This window comes from Rhodnius prolixus, unplaced genomic scaffold (genome assembly GCF_049639745.1).
Source record: "Rhodnius prolixus isolate KJV_2025 unplaced genomic scaffold, Rpr scaffold_1, whole genome shotgun sequence".
In the NCBI taxonomy this organism is placed as follows: Eukaryota; Metazoa; Arthropoda; class Insecta; order Hemiptera; family Reduviidae; genus Rhodnius; species Rhodnius prolixus.
The window spans coordinates 60207435-60223464 of record NW_027411581.1 but is presented as its reverse complement, the minus strand read 5'-3'; the positions used below and the strand labels follow the sequence as shown (position 1 = coordinate 60223464).

The window sequence follows — 16030 nt, the reverse complement described above, 5'->3', positions numbered from 1 at the left end:
TAAATGAAAAACAAAAATGGTTCATTATAATATTTGAAAAATAGCCTTGATTTTGATTTTTAACCTGCTAAAAAAAAAAAAAGAAGAAAATGTTTACCAAATAAAATTATTTTTTTTTTGGGCGTTTTAAATAAATAACTTAATAATAAAAAAAGTACTTCACAATTTTATTACTTACAATCATAAAACTAAATATTTTACTTACCTTAACAATGTAGAAGTAAAAAATAAGTATTTTTTTTTTTTTTTTACATTTCACCAAGCATGGGGTTCACTTCAGTGAGAAACTATATGTAATTTCTGTTTACATATTGGAATTAGCTGACGATACTTTTTCTTTTTTTTTTTTTGTATTTTAATTACTTTTGGAGCAATCATCACGAGGGAAGGGGATTTGTACTAATCCGTAGGGATAATGGGAGGAAGGAGGGAAACAAGGTATAATTTGTGAAAATATAATAAAAATAAATGAAAAAATTTTAAAGGAGAAGAGTATAAAAATAATAACGATAACAGAAAAGACTAAATAAAATAACCTAAACTGCAATGAAAAAATAAAATAACAAAAAAATAAATAAATAAATAATAAAAATTACATGCAAGAAAAAGTACAAGTGAGAATGTGTATTCAAAAAAGACATAAAACAGAACAAGAAGATCAATCAATACTCATATCAAAAATAAAATATAACTACACCCAAAAATGAAGAAATCCCAGCCCAGATGCAATTTGAATGTTAGTTTCTGTATAATAATAGTTTTTAATGTATACAAGCAAAAGGATGGAGGCGAATTTAAAAAAATTTTCAATGAATACTAGATTTGTGTTTTGTTTTCTTACAACAAAAACTAAAATTAAAATAACACCTAAGTTTTCAACCATTGTTGACTTCTTTATTTTCTGTTGCTGATAGAGAGATAATGACCTAAGTTTGTAACTGAATAGAATTTCCTAAATTTTTTAATATCATAAAAAACAAAAAAAAAGTTACTTCAAAAATTACACAATTTTAAATATCGCCTACATCAGTCTGTAGTTAATTAGTTAATATCACATTTATAATACAAAACTCTTATTACAAAATCAAAATAATATATTTTTTTTAAAGAAAACACATGCAGTCCTCGTTGTCAGTTCTTATTGAAAGCTGTCTTGTCCTATTTATTATTAAATTTTATATAAAGTGAACACTTTCACTTTTAAATCAACTGATATAAATTCTTTCATTGTACAAAGCTTTAATATTCTCCAAAAAAAAAAGCTAAAATAAACCTTCTTAATAGGTTCAAAAATGATTTTAACAGCTATTAATTGTTCAAAAAAAAATTTTTTAATATGTTAATACCTCAAAATACTGAGCAAATACTGACAATGCAGCTACAATAAGAGCTGAACACTAAAATAGTGATTTTTTATTTTACCAAAATTTCAAAAGGCATTTTTATCTATCGCGTAATTAATTATTTTAAATAATAAATTAATTATAGCTGTAATATTAAAACCAATTAATAAAATACTTTTAACCTAATGCTGTTTTACATCATTAAAATTTAATTTAAAATAAAATGCCTTTGAAATTTTGAATTTTAAAAAATATGTCAAAATATTTTTTTTTTTTTTTTTTTTAAAGAAAACTTACCTTGTTCTTGGGATCCACCAGGAGGGAACTGATCTTCAGAATTGCTATCTAAAGAAGCATTCCACACTCCTGAAATAATGGAAATTACAAAGCATTAAAATTTAATCTTCAACAACAACGGAAAATAATTTTTTGTGAAAATATTCTACAAATTAAAACGGGTTTGCGAATATTTCCCTCAAATATTCCAATTTTATCATTATTTATTTTATTTTTTTTAATCGTTTCAAGAATTTAGAAGGCAAATATTGTTGGTGTCTCTGTACATAAAAGTTGAAGAAGTACATTCCCTAATAAAGAGGCTAGGGTGTAGAATGAATTACTAAAAACTAAATTATTCTAAAAATGTTGAAATTCAATAAAAAGAGAAACATCTTTTTTTGTGATTTAGATATAATATTAAAGATGTTTTTTCTGCATGAACTCAGAAGAAAATTTAATATTGAAGTGAAGCAGAAAAAAAAAAAAACACTTATTGAACGTGTTAATGAATTGATCACTTTAGGATCTTGATTGTTAATTCAAGGGTATGGTAGCAAACAATATGTCGCAGGTACACACATACTAAGGACACAAATACTTGAAACGCATGAATGCATACCAACCTAAAAATTAACTTCTTTCTTTGACTAAAAAAAACAACAACTTTTGCTCTTAACTTCTTTAGTTTTGATGTTTATATTTTCTGTTCATTTCTCCCTCCTTTTGGTTTATTTTAAGTTTATTTAAATAACTTAAGAATGTTAAAGTTTCAAAAAAGGAAAAGTAAAAGCTTTCTTAATTTTAGAATATCTCATTTAGGCAACCTCTCTTTAGTAATTTTCTATACTTAATTATTACTTTTCAACCTTTTAAGCTGGAAATGGTCTTTCTTTTGGATCCCCTGGGGCACCGAAAAGGACTGGCAAGTCTCAACTTTCTCTTAGGGGGGCTAATTAAAATTAAATTTTGTGATTATTTCCATGTATCCACTGCAAATACACATTTTAAGACGACGTGAATAAGATATTTACTTTTTTTTGTGATAATCAGTTTAAATACACAAGAATCTGGACTGATTCCCCCCCAAGGATTCACCAAAAATATAAATTTAAAGTAAAATTTAATTTATAAAATTTTTGACAATTGCAATACCCTTCCCAGTATAACTGAAGAAAGTTAAACCAAAACATAGGTCGGCCAAAAATTGTATTTAATAAATGCAAATTAAAACTACGTTACTCTAAAAAGTAAAAGATTAACATAATTGCCCAAATTATTTATTATAATTAATAACAATGTTTTCCTACATGTTAATCAGAGCCAACTTTCTAAAGTATTTATAAAACCAAAACAACAAATAATAATGTGCTTTAGAAATAAATTCTAAACATTAAGCTAGCAACAAACATAGATAATGGGAAACTTTGGTGTATAAAATAGCACTTCGCCAAATACTTTAAAAAAACGTTTTACAAAAAAAAATAAATCTTTAGAACAAAAAGTATCTTTCTGTTCTAGAAAGAAATCCTCCTCTTCCAGAAAGTAATCAATCTTTTGCAGAATGAAACGCTCCCTTTTAATAATAAATCTATCAGTTCTAGCTCTTCTAGAATAGAATTACTCTCTTCTAGTAAGAAATATCAATTTCAATTTTTTAAATTTCCCATGAGAATCTCTTGAATATCTCTGAATAAAAGAAAAGAAAGTTCTCTGATATTAAATTAATGTCGAGATTAACTTTAGAAAATTGTTCAGTTGAATAATAATTTGATACTCTCTAGATGTTCTAGGTAGGATGATAATGAGGCAATAAAGGAGGGAGTTTCCTAAATGTGTTGCCGCCCCAAGCAACGTTTGCACATGTGTTCTTGCACACATGGCAGCATTCTTTGCCTCTCTTAGCTGTTCTTATTATTATAAATAAGTAAAGACGCTTAGTGAAATTTAGACGCACTCTTTTAACAATCCCTGATCATTTACAGTAAACTCAGTATGCATACAGGAAATATAATCTCAAAAATATTTACTAATTAATGCGATTAAAAGAACCCAGTTCTGAACTATTACGTCTTAAGGGAAATTATTTTTGAAATTTAATTTAATGAACAATGAAGCCGAAGAGACTTAGATGATGTACTTCCAAATGTTAGTCAAAAAACTTCTTGGCATTCCTCAAAACAAATAAATCAATTAAAATGGATCAAATGGTCAATGTAGTGAAAATGTGATTAGGATCGCAGTCCTGGATAAATACGAGTTGACTTATCTCTATTAGCATGTTTATTGTATCCCAGAACGATTTCGGACTTATATCGATCAAAAGAGGTTGATTAAATAGTTTGGTATAGTAAATACCACTCCAATGTAACATGCAACACTACCAGCACAACAGAAACTTCAGCATCCTAGCATCATAATTTTGGAGCTATATCTACAACTCTCTATACCCCATCTGGAGCCATTTTCTGGATCTTTGATGGCTAAGAAACTGTACTTTGTATTGAAACAGCTTATTAATGGATAGATTGACATTCCAGTTCGCCTTCTCTGGGGAGGGACAAATATTTCGAATGAAAGTGGATCAGTAAATATTAGGGTCACAACTTTTGACCTAGAATAAAAATAAAAAGTCGCAAAAACGCTGTTGATGGATTTTGAGTCCAACTTCAGTGAGTAGCAAACATTTACCTGGGGTGTCTAAATGAATATGAACTTTTAGAACTTAGAAAGAACCAGAAAATGGCTCCAGATGAGGTCTAGAGAGTTGTAGATATAGCTCCAAAATTATGATGCTAGGTTGCTGAAGTTTCTGTTCTGCTGGTAGTGTTGCATGTTACACTGGAGTGGTATTTAGTCTACCAAACTATTTACTGCATTTATTTTTTGAATTCTCTCCCTTCTCTTCTGTATTTTTTACTCCCTTAACCGAGGGCACCCAAAGCGTACGGAATACTTTATGTATCTTGTAATAAGTGCATGTAGTAAAGTAAAGTAATTGCCTATTTTTTTCAGGCGGAGCTTAACTTCCAACTACCAATTAGGTGCCGTGGACGGGGGGCGGAAGCTCATACTTTACTATAAACAATTTTCTTCTAACAAATAAAAAGTGGTCATACGCAGGATTCGAACTGGGGATCTCCCACTTACAAAGCCACGCTCTTGACCACTACACCAACACCCGCCGCCCCATAAGTGCATATGGTTTAAGTGCCTTAAAACAAATAGTGCACATAAAAGCCAAAAAGGTATAGTTATGAAGAAGGATTTATTTACCTGGTGGATGGCTGTTGTGCTGCGAAGTGCCAGGTTTGCTAAGGTCCATTTCTTCTTCATCTTCGTCTTCATATTGGCCTTCTTCACCGCCTGAATCTTCATGATTAAGATCAGGTTTAGCTTCTACTTTTACATAAGGCGTTTCAGTTGATAGCGCTAATGGATGAGGGCTTTCTGTTACAGTGCACTGCGGTGTAAAATCGGCAGCATCTGTTGTATTGTCATCAGAGTATCGCCGTTTCAGTCTTTTCGGCGAAGTTGTTGTCGCGTCCAATGGTTTCTGTTGTACCGGTATAGATGCTGGCGGTTGTGTAGATTGTTGTAAAACACTACCAGGCGGGGAATCAACATTGTTGTTATTTGTTAATTTCAATGGTCTTTGTTCGACGACTAAACCGTGTGGAAAACATGGTGATTTTGAAAGTGGTGGCAATTTTCTTGGAAAATCGTGCAATATGGCCGCGGCTGGTGGTCGTCTATGTAGTTCTTGCACTCCATTATTACCACTACCAAGACCTGAACTGCTATTATCTGTTAGGCCTTTAATTTGCAAAGATTCTGCCGCTTTTAGAAATGTACCCAGTTGCTCTTGCGATATATTCACTTCACCTCGATACATGTAATCCAGCATTGCTTTCAATTCGGAAAAGGTTACATCTTTCAGTATTATTATCGGGTGTTTCTCGTAATGTTGACTAAACAGTCCCTGTAACAGAAGAAATGAAATCAAAATTTTAGTATTTATTTAATTTAAATTTAATACAATTATAAAATTAGGTTAGGACGAATAATCTTATTCTCTAAGAGAATATTTGAACATTACAGGGCAAGAAAGACGTAAAAAATATTATATTATGAGAGACACAAGCTGTTTATGTTTAGAAAAGAAATATATCTGTATAACTACTAAGTAGAACTCCACTTAGTAAGAAGGTGTAGGTTTTCCTTATGTAACCTACTTAATAATCGATATGAACTTAAATGTATAATAAAAAACAATTATATTTTCGATTTTTTTTATTATTTCAACTTTATATTGACTTAAAATTACCTAAATTCGAAGGTCTGATTTATAGACTGTATTTCACTGACTTCGAGTAGAAATATAATTCTTTAAATCAGTCTCAAACAAATTATTATAATACTTGTATCAAAATTCCAATTTGATAATTGTACATGATCGTATCAATGCGTATAAATAAAAACTGAATTTTGTAAATGTTTTTCCCCCAAAACTTCTGATATATATTACATATTTATAATTAAAAAATAAGACTAATAACCACTAATTAAACTTGAACAAAATATTTAAAGACTATTTTCAAATTAAAATGAAAACAAATAAGATTAAGGAAAATGATAACTTTGTATTCATGTACAGCACTGTAGCTTCTCTGCTCCTCTGAAACCTTATAGATGATACAGTTTCACATTTCAGATCAAGCATAATATAACACAGGTGTACAGTATATCCGTAACACTAAACTTGAATAGACCATAGTTGACCAGGAATTCAATCGATTCAAGAGCATTAGTAACAAATGATAGTAGAATGAGTATTTTAATGAAATATAATGAACCAAATGGCGTGATGTTCAACCTTTTTCCCCCCCGGCGCAAATGACTGCTGTGGTCATTAGCGCCACTTATTCTTGTTGTTACGAAAGTTTCATTAAAAAACATTAATGACCAGAAAAATTAATTTAATCAATAAAAAAGCGGAAATAGATTTTTTGTACTGACACTTTATTTGCCAACTGTCCGAAAATGAATTTTACCTAGAACAGATACTGGGCGATAAAAAATGGCTAAAAACCCCGAAGTCTTTTCGAAAATGTATGCGGCATTTTCGTTCAATTTTCTTCACATTAATAATTTCAATTTTATAAATTTAATTACTTTTGATCTTATACAGGAAATGAGACATTTAGATGTAATTAATACTGAAGGAAACTTGGTATTTATTTTCTCACCACTATTTTGGTGCAATCTTTGCTTGTTTTTTAATACGTAAAGGAACTAAAAAATAATTTTATAAAACCTAAAGAAACCTTCGTACAATCGATCTTTACCGGGTCAATCGATTTCTTTAAACTTGAAATTTTGGAAGGTCATAAATTCTCCTCCTTAGAAATGTGCATGAGGAGGATCTAAAAAAATATGTGCTGATGGTTTACCAAGGAACCCTATGAGGCCTAATTACACAGCCTAATTCTAATTTCATTGGAACATTTTTTTTTTTTTAACTAAAAGTAACAATGTAAAAAAAGTTTCTGTGTGTATAATAATTTGAATTAAAATTAAATTATTGGAGAAAATCTTTGAGCGATTTTAATGGAAATTCGATTGGCCGGTAATGAGTGTGACTTTGAGGCACAGAACAAAAGGTTTCCTCTGGTTCCAAGATTACTTTTAGGACCTTCGGAGTGTAGCCAGTGACACTCATTTTCTCTTGACTGTTTCTTCAATTCTTCAGAGGAACCTAAAGAGGGTACCTTGAATTATGGAAATTCTAATTAGGGAGGATAGCATTTAATGACAAAACCCAAAAATGCATTATTTTGGATTAATTTCTTACAATTAATTGTCTTGTAATTTCAAAATTGGAATTATGTCTTTTCAAACAAATGGTTTCTGTAAGAAAGACATTTGCTAAAATTGAATTTTAAATTATTTAAAAGACTATAATGGTTGAATACATTTGGCTATTAAAGAAGAAATTTATTCCATCACTTAAGGGTCAAATAATATTACTATCATATGGACGGACAAAGTCTTCTATTAGAAATGAATGTTTATATTATGCTGGCGTCACACCCAATGTTCATATCTTGTTGGGTTATTGCTATGGCTACAATATGTTGTAAAAAATTTCATAAGATTTATTCTACTAGAATGATTTATACAACAAAATGTTTTACAATCAGCGCGCGTATTGACAAAACAAATTTTTTTTGAAAATTCCATTTCTTAACTTTTTTGAAAATACAAAGAGCTTTGTTGTATTTTTTTTTATAGATCAATCAAAACAACATAGAAACACTCTGCGTCTGTTACATCAGAAAATTAATCATACTGCGCATTATTTTGATCAATTAGTATTACTTGATGCAAATTCAGTTCATTAATCTCAAAGTGATCAATTTATGAGAATAATTTAGGAAAAAATCATTTTTTTGAAAAGGGTTTTTTCAAGAACTAACTTCCTTTTTTCCTCCTCTCCAGCAGAACATCATAATCTCATTGAGAAATGGTGCCAAATCCCAAAAAAATTAATTAATTGCAGAAAAATCCCTTCGCAGATGGATATTCTGCTATTTATTTTAAATCTATCCACTTCTTACAGCTGACCAGGTGAGATATTTTGGAACATACATTGACAAAAGACTCACCTGAAACTTATACGACATTGACTCCTTCGACAAGAACTTTATGAAACGGCAAACAACTCTCTCCAGAATACTACGCAAACTTTTCCCACCATAACAGAAGACTCCAAGGATTTACTAGAGTTTAGTGCATCAAAATCGCCCAATCCACATCTTCAGGAATTTTGAACAATTCTCCCTTTTAAGTAGAGTAATTTACAATCAATCTGAACATTCCGATCATAGATTATGAGATCCTGAGCCCATAACAGCAAGTTCCCTTCAACTTTTATGTACTCTACTATTTATTGACTTTGAATCCATTTATAGATCTGCTCTCCTCTAGCCAGATACCAGCTACATCATCAGCAGCCTGCTCTTTAGTAGTAGTAGTAAAAGTGATAGGCAGTACCAACGAATACACCAATTTGGAATGCTATTAAAAGGAAAGCTTCTCCATTCACTTCAAACTCATCTGAAATCATTGGCGCATTGAAATCAGTACACTGCCGGCTTCTGCATTGTGTTCTCTCAACACCAAAACACTAACCCAGGGTTAGGCTTTAATAGGATCCTAGAAGATAAAAACTAAGTGGAGACCAACAGAACTTGAATCCGAGTTCTGCTACTATTTTAATATAACTTGATATTCAAGGATTAAAATTACAGGAGTTTTTTGTTCTGTTCAACTTAAGATTTATGCGATAAAATACAGATAGATTTGCAACATTATCTAAATAAAAATGATGTAATTTATTTTTAGGTCAAATATATGTTAGCTATCAACTAATTATCTACTGAGAAATAAGATTGTAATGCCAATTTTCCTTTCAAGTTACAACGAAATTTTAAAGATTATTATAAAATAGAACTATGATATCTTTTTCTTTGTAAAGACATCGCAATTTTTCCTCAATAATATCTCTTCTATGTTTTAAAAATAGTGATTTTGGGCTACTTTCTCTGTTATAATCAAGATGTCAGCTTACGCAGATAAGTAGTGTGTACTATGAATGTACTCTTACGTATCTAACAATGGTCAAAGCTTGCTCTAGCACCTTATACGTCACTGATTTCTTTTTAATTTAATTTCTTTTTTACTTTTTTTGAGATGGCTCCAATGATGATGGCTGCAAGTAAATCTAAAAATTTATGCGGAACATTATTCTTTAGAAAATTCTATCCAAAAATCTTTTTTTGTGAGTGTGAACAGAACAGTCCTCAATTTTTTTTAAAATTGGGTCATAATAGGATCCTAGAGTTTTTTCATGGACTGTTTTTGGGAAGTTCTGGAGGTAGTTGGGGGGTACGCTGCGCTCTAAACTAAAAACTACGATTAGAATCCTGTGAGGATTAAAACTAGGTGACTTCACTGTATCATCAATTTTCCAAATATAATTACTCTAGTTAGGGTCGGTTTAAAGAAATAATAGTTTGTAACAGGGGAAGCCTATGTAAAAACCAAAAGTGAGCATATTTTTTTGATATAAAGAGGAGAGGAGTTGGGTTGGACGGGGGTGACCGTTACTTATTACTGGTTACTGGTTAGTAACTATGGTAGACAATATTTGCTGCAGGCACACGGAGAGTGTGGCCGTAGTTAGTAGATATGTAGTAGTGGGACTGTATCGAGATCTGAGCGAGAGAGAAGGTTCAATGACATGGCTATGAGAGAGCACGTGCTGGTACTTCTCTCGTCAAGATGCAGCTTCTTCCACAAACTTCATTTAGCTCTCTACACACTGCTGCTTACTTTACAAACATTCGTTCCTTCATCGCCACTACCACAACACGCAAACCTACTCTAGATCTTGCTCTCAATCAACTCTTCTTTTTTTTTTTTTTTACTAAAACTATTCATGGAATTTTTCTGTAGACAACGTCATGGAAAAAAAATAATAATAACATAATTAGTTTAATGTACATATCTATGAAACTAACGCTCAAGACCAATACTCATAACGAGCAAACGTTCATTATTAATTGAATTTTTCAGTTCACTGATTGATCTCGATTTTTCTTTGCATTTGGCGCACTTACTGTGTGGGCGTCTGCCAACAGTAACTTTTATTTTTGGAACATTTTACCAAGAAAATTCTTTGCAGACAGTTTTTAGGAGGTTGGTTAAAAAGGAAAATGCGTTGCAGAAGAGGTGGGGGCTTGGGTAAGCTTCTTCCTTCTATGTAGAATGCACTTTAGTGTCATGTAGGGGTTCTATTGTATGCATTCCCCCCCCCCCCACGAGGTTGTTTACAACATAAGTTGGTGTCCTGTATACGCCCATTAGCCATACTTGTCCGGTGTTCTTCCCAGTCAATCTCCTTCAAAATAGTCCTCTCCCTAGCCTCTCCATGTTCTTTTCCAACACTCCATAATATTTCCAGCATTAATTGTACTGCCCAAAAAAGTAAATGTCTTGTTTGATGAAAATATACTTATCAAGTAGTGCGGAATTGTTGGACTTTGATAAGTAGAGAATTCTACATTTACTGAGAAAGAAGAGTAAAAAAAAGCACAAAACGAAAAGATTTCTGCATAAATAATGAATAAGATAGTTAAAATCTAATGAAATGATAATTTGACAAATTAAAAAAAAAAAAATGTTTTATACAGAATACTGCGCATTCATCGTGGACATACAAGAGAAGAAACATTGGAAATATAGTAATGAAGGATGATGGAAAGAGTCTTATCTAAAGCGGACAGCAAGATAAATATGTAACGAGAGGCCAAACCGGAAACAGTCCAACTGCAGATGGAAATCATTACAAAGAATTTTGTTTTAAATTAAATTCACTTATTTCACTTTTCTTCTTGCAAAACACCAACATTCTTATTGCAACCAAAGAAACGAAGACGTCGCACTTGTGGTGTCAAGTCATCTCGTTCTTTTATCGCAATTACCTTTCAGCTTAGAATTTGGATTCAAAAGTAGTTTGGTTTCAAAATTGTATAAGTTCACTTTAAATGTAAAAGAAAAAGCACAAAAATCTATACAAACAAACGAATTATCGGTTTAATTTCCCCCAAATTTGGAATTTTTTTAATGTATTAAATTCTCCTTAATATTTAATAGATGATAAGTCGTAACATGTAAACTGAAAAGAGACCGGAAAACCAATTTCCAGCACGTTAGGACGTAAATTGGTCATTGGATTCCTTAATTGTAAAAAGACTTTTCAAAAAAACTTGAAGGTATGCGAATTAAATAAATAAGTAATTGTTATTATTATAATGGTCTAAAAGTGGAGCACTTGTTGATGAAAAGTGAATAAAGAGAATACAATAAAGCATAAAATAAATATCTTAATTGTGTATACATTTTGTTTTACAAATAATGAAATTTAAAGATATAAAGTTAACTGGACAAGAGTCAAAAACATTTTTGAATTAAAAGAAGTAAACATTTTGTAGACACAAAAAAAAAGAATAACTCGTATAAATTGATGTAAGTTTTTTTTTTAATGGCGGACTATAATATAATAAGAAGGACCGAGCAATACTAAATGAATACCAACTCTTTTTCTTTTCTATTCTTTACTAAGAACCGTTACATTTACACAAGATAATGCCTTCAAGATATTTTAATTGTAATTTCTATTTATTAATATTATTGCACGATGTAAGCTTATTAAAGTAAAAGTAGAAGGATCTCATTTTCCTTCCAAGAATTTTAGAGATATCAGCAGGAGATTGAAAAGAAACAAAAAAAAAAAAAAAATAAGTTAACACAGGCAATAAATGCTGAAACTTCTGGAAACTTAAGCGCTGATCAGTTAATTTATTTCCAGAATATTGCATCATTTTCCTTTGGGACGGCAAAAAAAATTTAAAAAAACTTTAATATTTATCTATATTCCAGAGTGAATAAGTCACAAGTAATATCAACTTTTATATAACAAAACAAAGAAAAAAAAAAATGTATTATCTATGAATTCTTAGCAAAGTTCATAGTTCAAATGTGTATAGAAATGGTGGCAGTACCAAGTGACGACAATGAATAAGAAAAAAAGAAATATTAAAAAAACAACAAAAAAAAAATCGATAAAAAGGATGTAAGAATGTTTATCGATAATGAACTTAATGTTCCCCTGACGATGCATATTTCAAACTCAATAATTAAGATTTTATAAAATTAATTAATTTGCTAATTTATTAATAAATTGAGAGTGGCAAAACTTGAACAAAAAATCAAGTCTAAATTCTCTGATTGGGCCACACCTTTCCCACATACACAAACACCCTAAAAGAGAAATTTCAACTAAATTCAATCCGGATTCTTTATGTAGAAAAAGTAGGTCTAAATTATCACACTTACAGTGAAAACTCAACTCGCTTTAAGATGGCGGGGGGGAAAAAAAATAAGTATAAGTATACTTTCTACAAAATAAGTTGATTTTCACAGTTTACCGTTTATCCAATTAACTTCCAAAATGTTTACCTTTATATTATTTGACGGGATGGCCGGAGATATAAATCTGTTTTGGAACGAAAGGTTGAAGATTTTCATTTTTATACACAAACAGAATTAAAAAAAAAAAAAAAAATGTTTTAAATTTGATTATTACTTTTTATATTAATTTAAAAATTGCAAAAAAATATATATATTTATTAAAAATATCAAAGAACAAAAAATGTCAATGAATGAACCAGTTAATTGGAGACACTGCGGGTCTAGGTTAAAGTGACCACATTTTCATTGAGACAAAGCGGGACAAATGGTATGAAATGAGAAGTACAATTTAGTTACATTTATTATTAATTATTGGTAGCTATAAAAATACTTGTAAAAATTAATAATTTGAACATCATGATTTTTAATCAAATTAAATTTTTTATTTAAAAAAAAAATTATTATTCTCTTTCACGGTCATATTTTTGATCCGAGTGAATACTTCGCAATAGATTCGGATCATTTATTAAAATGTGAAATATTTCACATGAATTGGTCAAATTATATTTTACACTTAATAATATAGATTTTAAAGTTTTAATGTTCAACTGCGTTTTTTCAGTTGTCCATATTTTATTGATACTAGAAAAAACAAGTTCTGTTGCTGCATTTGTTCCTGGAAGGGAGAGCGCGAATTCTACAATTTTCAAAATATTTTGATAAGGAATATTATTCTGTTTAAAATCAAGGAATAACTCCGTCCATTTTTTGTCTCTTTCCACATTTGCAGACAACCAAAATTTAATTTTTCCATCTGTAACATATCTTTTTACCAACGACACCTCATCAAAAAGATCATTTTCGGAAAATGGTTAATAATAAATTCAAAAGATTTTTCCACATATTCCCATAAAATCTCCTTTTTTAATGTCACCCAATTAGACGATCCCAATGTACGAGACGTAACGACAATGATCGAACACCACCGAGTAAATCTAACTGGGTACATAGCCTAATTTAGTTTACTCTGCATGCATTTTATGTGTTTTTTAATTGTATTTTTTTATTTCTTTATATTCACCATAATACTTAATAAGTAATAGGTAATATATTTTTACAGTACATTTTAAATAAGAAATGCAGATATTTGCTAAAAAGCGGGACATTTTTAAAAATCGGCGGGACGCGGGACAGTCCACTAAAAAGCGGGACTGTCCCGCCAAAATCGGGACGTGTGGTCACTTTAGTCTAGGTTCATTTTATCTGTTAAGGGTTTTCTCTTTACTAAGTTCTGCTATCCGCCTCCGTTCACGGACATCTTATCGGCAATAGGATGTAAATACTAGCTTTACCTCACTTTTACATCTTTTGCAATACAATCAATCTCTTTTGCCGTCTAATTACATAGAATTAAGAAACATAAATTACTAAACAGAAACAAACTTCAATAATTTGTTTACACTTTAATAAACGTAAACATATTTTTATTTAAATTATTATAGGGAATGAATTGGGTATAATTCCCTGTTTTTATCAATCTACCCAACCAAAACAAATGCGAGCGACTTAAATGCGTCTTAAAATTGTGCGCAACTTATGTTCCATAATGATAAAAGTCTTTCATTGTTTTCAACATCAATTAAAAATAAGGTGTGTTGGTAGAACTGAATCAGATTCCTTTCAGTTGAAATTTTTTTCTAATATTCAACGCTGGACATCGGCTAATCTTTTATTAATTACTAATGATTGAATAGCAAAAAGTGAACTTAAAGAAATATGTTGTTTTAACATTATTTTTGGTATCCTTGGGCCCATTTAGTTGTTTCTATTGTCAGGGGTAATTTATTCGTCCCTTTTTAAATTCTTTAAATTATTTAGATCTAAGACAATTGGGCCAAAAGATATTAAAATGTTCTTAGTTAGAAAAGCACTTAGCAATAATTATGTTTAAAAGAGGATTGTTCAAGTATCGAAATGGAATCGAGTTCTCTATTTAAACTAAATTATTGATTCATTCAAATGTGTAAGTTAATTAAAGTTAAAGCATATTCTCAAATTTCAGCCACTCTTGGATCACCAATTCGTTTGATGTTCTTATCAGTTCCTACAATATCCTCCTTTTCTGTGATTACCTTTATACCTTACCACCTTAAGCAAATGAAAAATGGCGGCCATAAAATTCCTCGAATACCCCAGTTACCAAAAAAAAAATTTGGTTTTACTACCGGAAGAACTTAGAGCCACATTGATAGCTAGTTGCGTGTTATAGACTTGGGGAAATGTCACGGATTTAAAATATCTTGGATTTAGAGACACATAACAAGAACCGTTATCAGATAATCAACCGTTCTCGCATGTTTTTTATCATAAATCGTAGTTTTTACTGTTCGCAAATACTTGTTTGTTATCTGTTGTTTGTTTGTTTTGTTGCTAATTCATTTTTTATTTTTTGGGGTAAAACAAATGATTAAAGCGCACCAAGATAACCAAGATACTTCACTTCATTATTTGCATTTTGGAAGTACGCTCATAATATCTTCTAGTTGTCTTCGGCCATTTCGCTAATTAAGACATTGCAGTTTTTCACTTTATTCAGCTAAAATTCCTTTACAAATTTTAATGTTGAACCTTTGGCACATCTTTTACGCGCTCTTCTACAAACAATTAGAGAAACATTTTGTCCTAACATCTATTAGTGACTTAATTCTGGAATTAGAGGAATATTTTCAGATCATAACTGTTTATTATAGTTAAATTTCCATGCAATACTTAGGTTGGTCTTAAATGGAAATTAAGTAAAAAGATAAAAGTAATCTAAAAGAACTACTAAGAATTGCTCAGTTCCAACTAACGGTTAAACTAGCTTCGTCACACTTAAAGGAAAACTTAATACAGTGACGTTATTACTGCTTCCTTATTTAGGCATCACTAAAACTAATCTAAATTGATTTTTTTCAAGAGAGAAATAAAAAGCTGTGTTTATAATTTAATAAAAACTTTAATCAATATTAATTCATAAAATGTTGCGACGGGACTTTCTCATGCGGGAAATAAAATATTGTCTCCCCCATCTTGTCACTTAACGAAGTTCTTCCGGAAGCAGCTGTAGTAAGTCACGTAGAGGCGTGTTTATTTAAACTGTAAAGGCACAAAGCAAAAATATTTTTTATATTAAAAGGAAAAAGGTGGAAATATTCACATTAAACTTATCGTGGCTATGGCAAACTGTTCACTTTATAAACAACAGTTTCCGTGAAATCAACTTAACTGTTTACCGAAATTTGGTTTACATATACACATTTTTAATACTAGTTATTCAATATCCAAAAAAAAAAGGAAATCTATGAGGTTAGAGATTAGATCCTATATTTTGT

The 16030-nt window shown here is 30.4% G+C and overlaps 2 protein-coding genes across 14 annotated transcripts in view; both read right to left on the bottom strand.

The window, feature by feature from the left end:
* The window catches only part of LOC141450276 (uncharacterized), a 152330-nt gene that overhangs the window by 36309 nt on the left and 99991 nt on the right, over positions 1-16030 (bottom strand). The gene's annotated exons all lie outside the window — the stretch shown is intronic.
* Positions 1-16030, bottom strand: part of LOC141450233 (uncharacterized) — an 84048-nt gene that overhangs the window by 45054 nt on the left and 22964 nt on the right. For all 13 annotated transcript variants that reach the window (XR_012455994.1, XR_012455995.1, XM_074120444.1 and 10 more), the window contains exons 2-3: positions 4896-5601; positions 1641-1709 (exon numbers count right to left, since the gene is read on the bottom strand). Coding sequence is in view for 11 of the 13 variants with exons in the window: in XM_074120444.1 (XP_073976545.1) it covers positions 1641-1709; positions 4896-5601 (775 nt within the window). In the remaining 2 variants the exon portion in view is untranslated. The remainder of the gene's footprint in view (positions 1-1640; positions 1710-4895; positions 5602-16030) is intronic.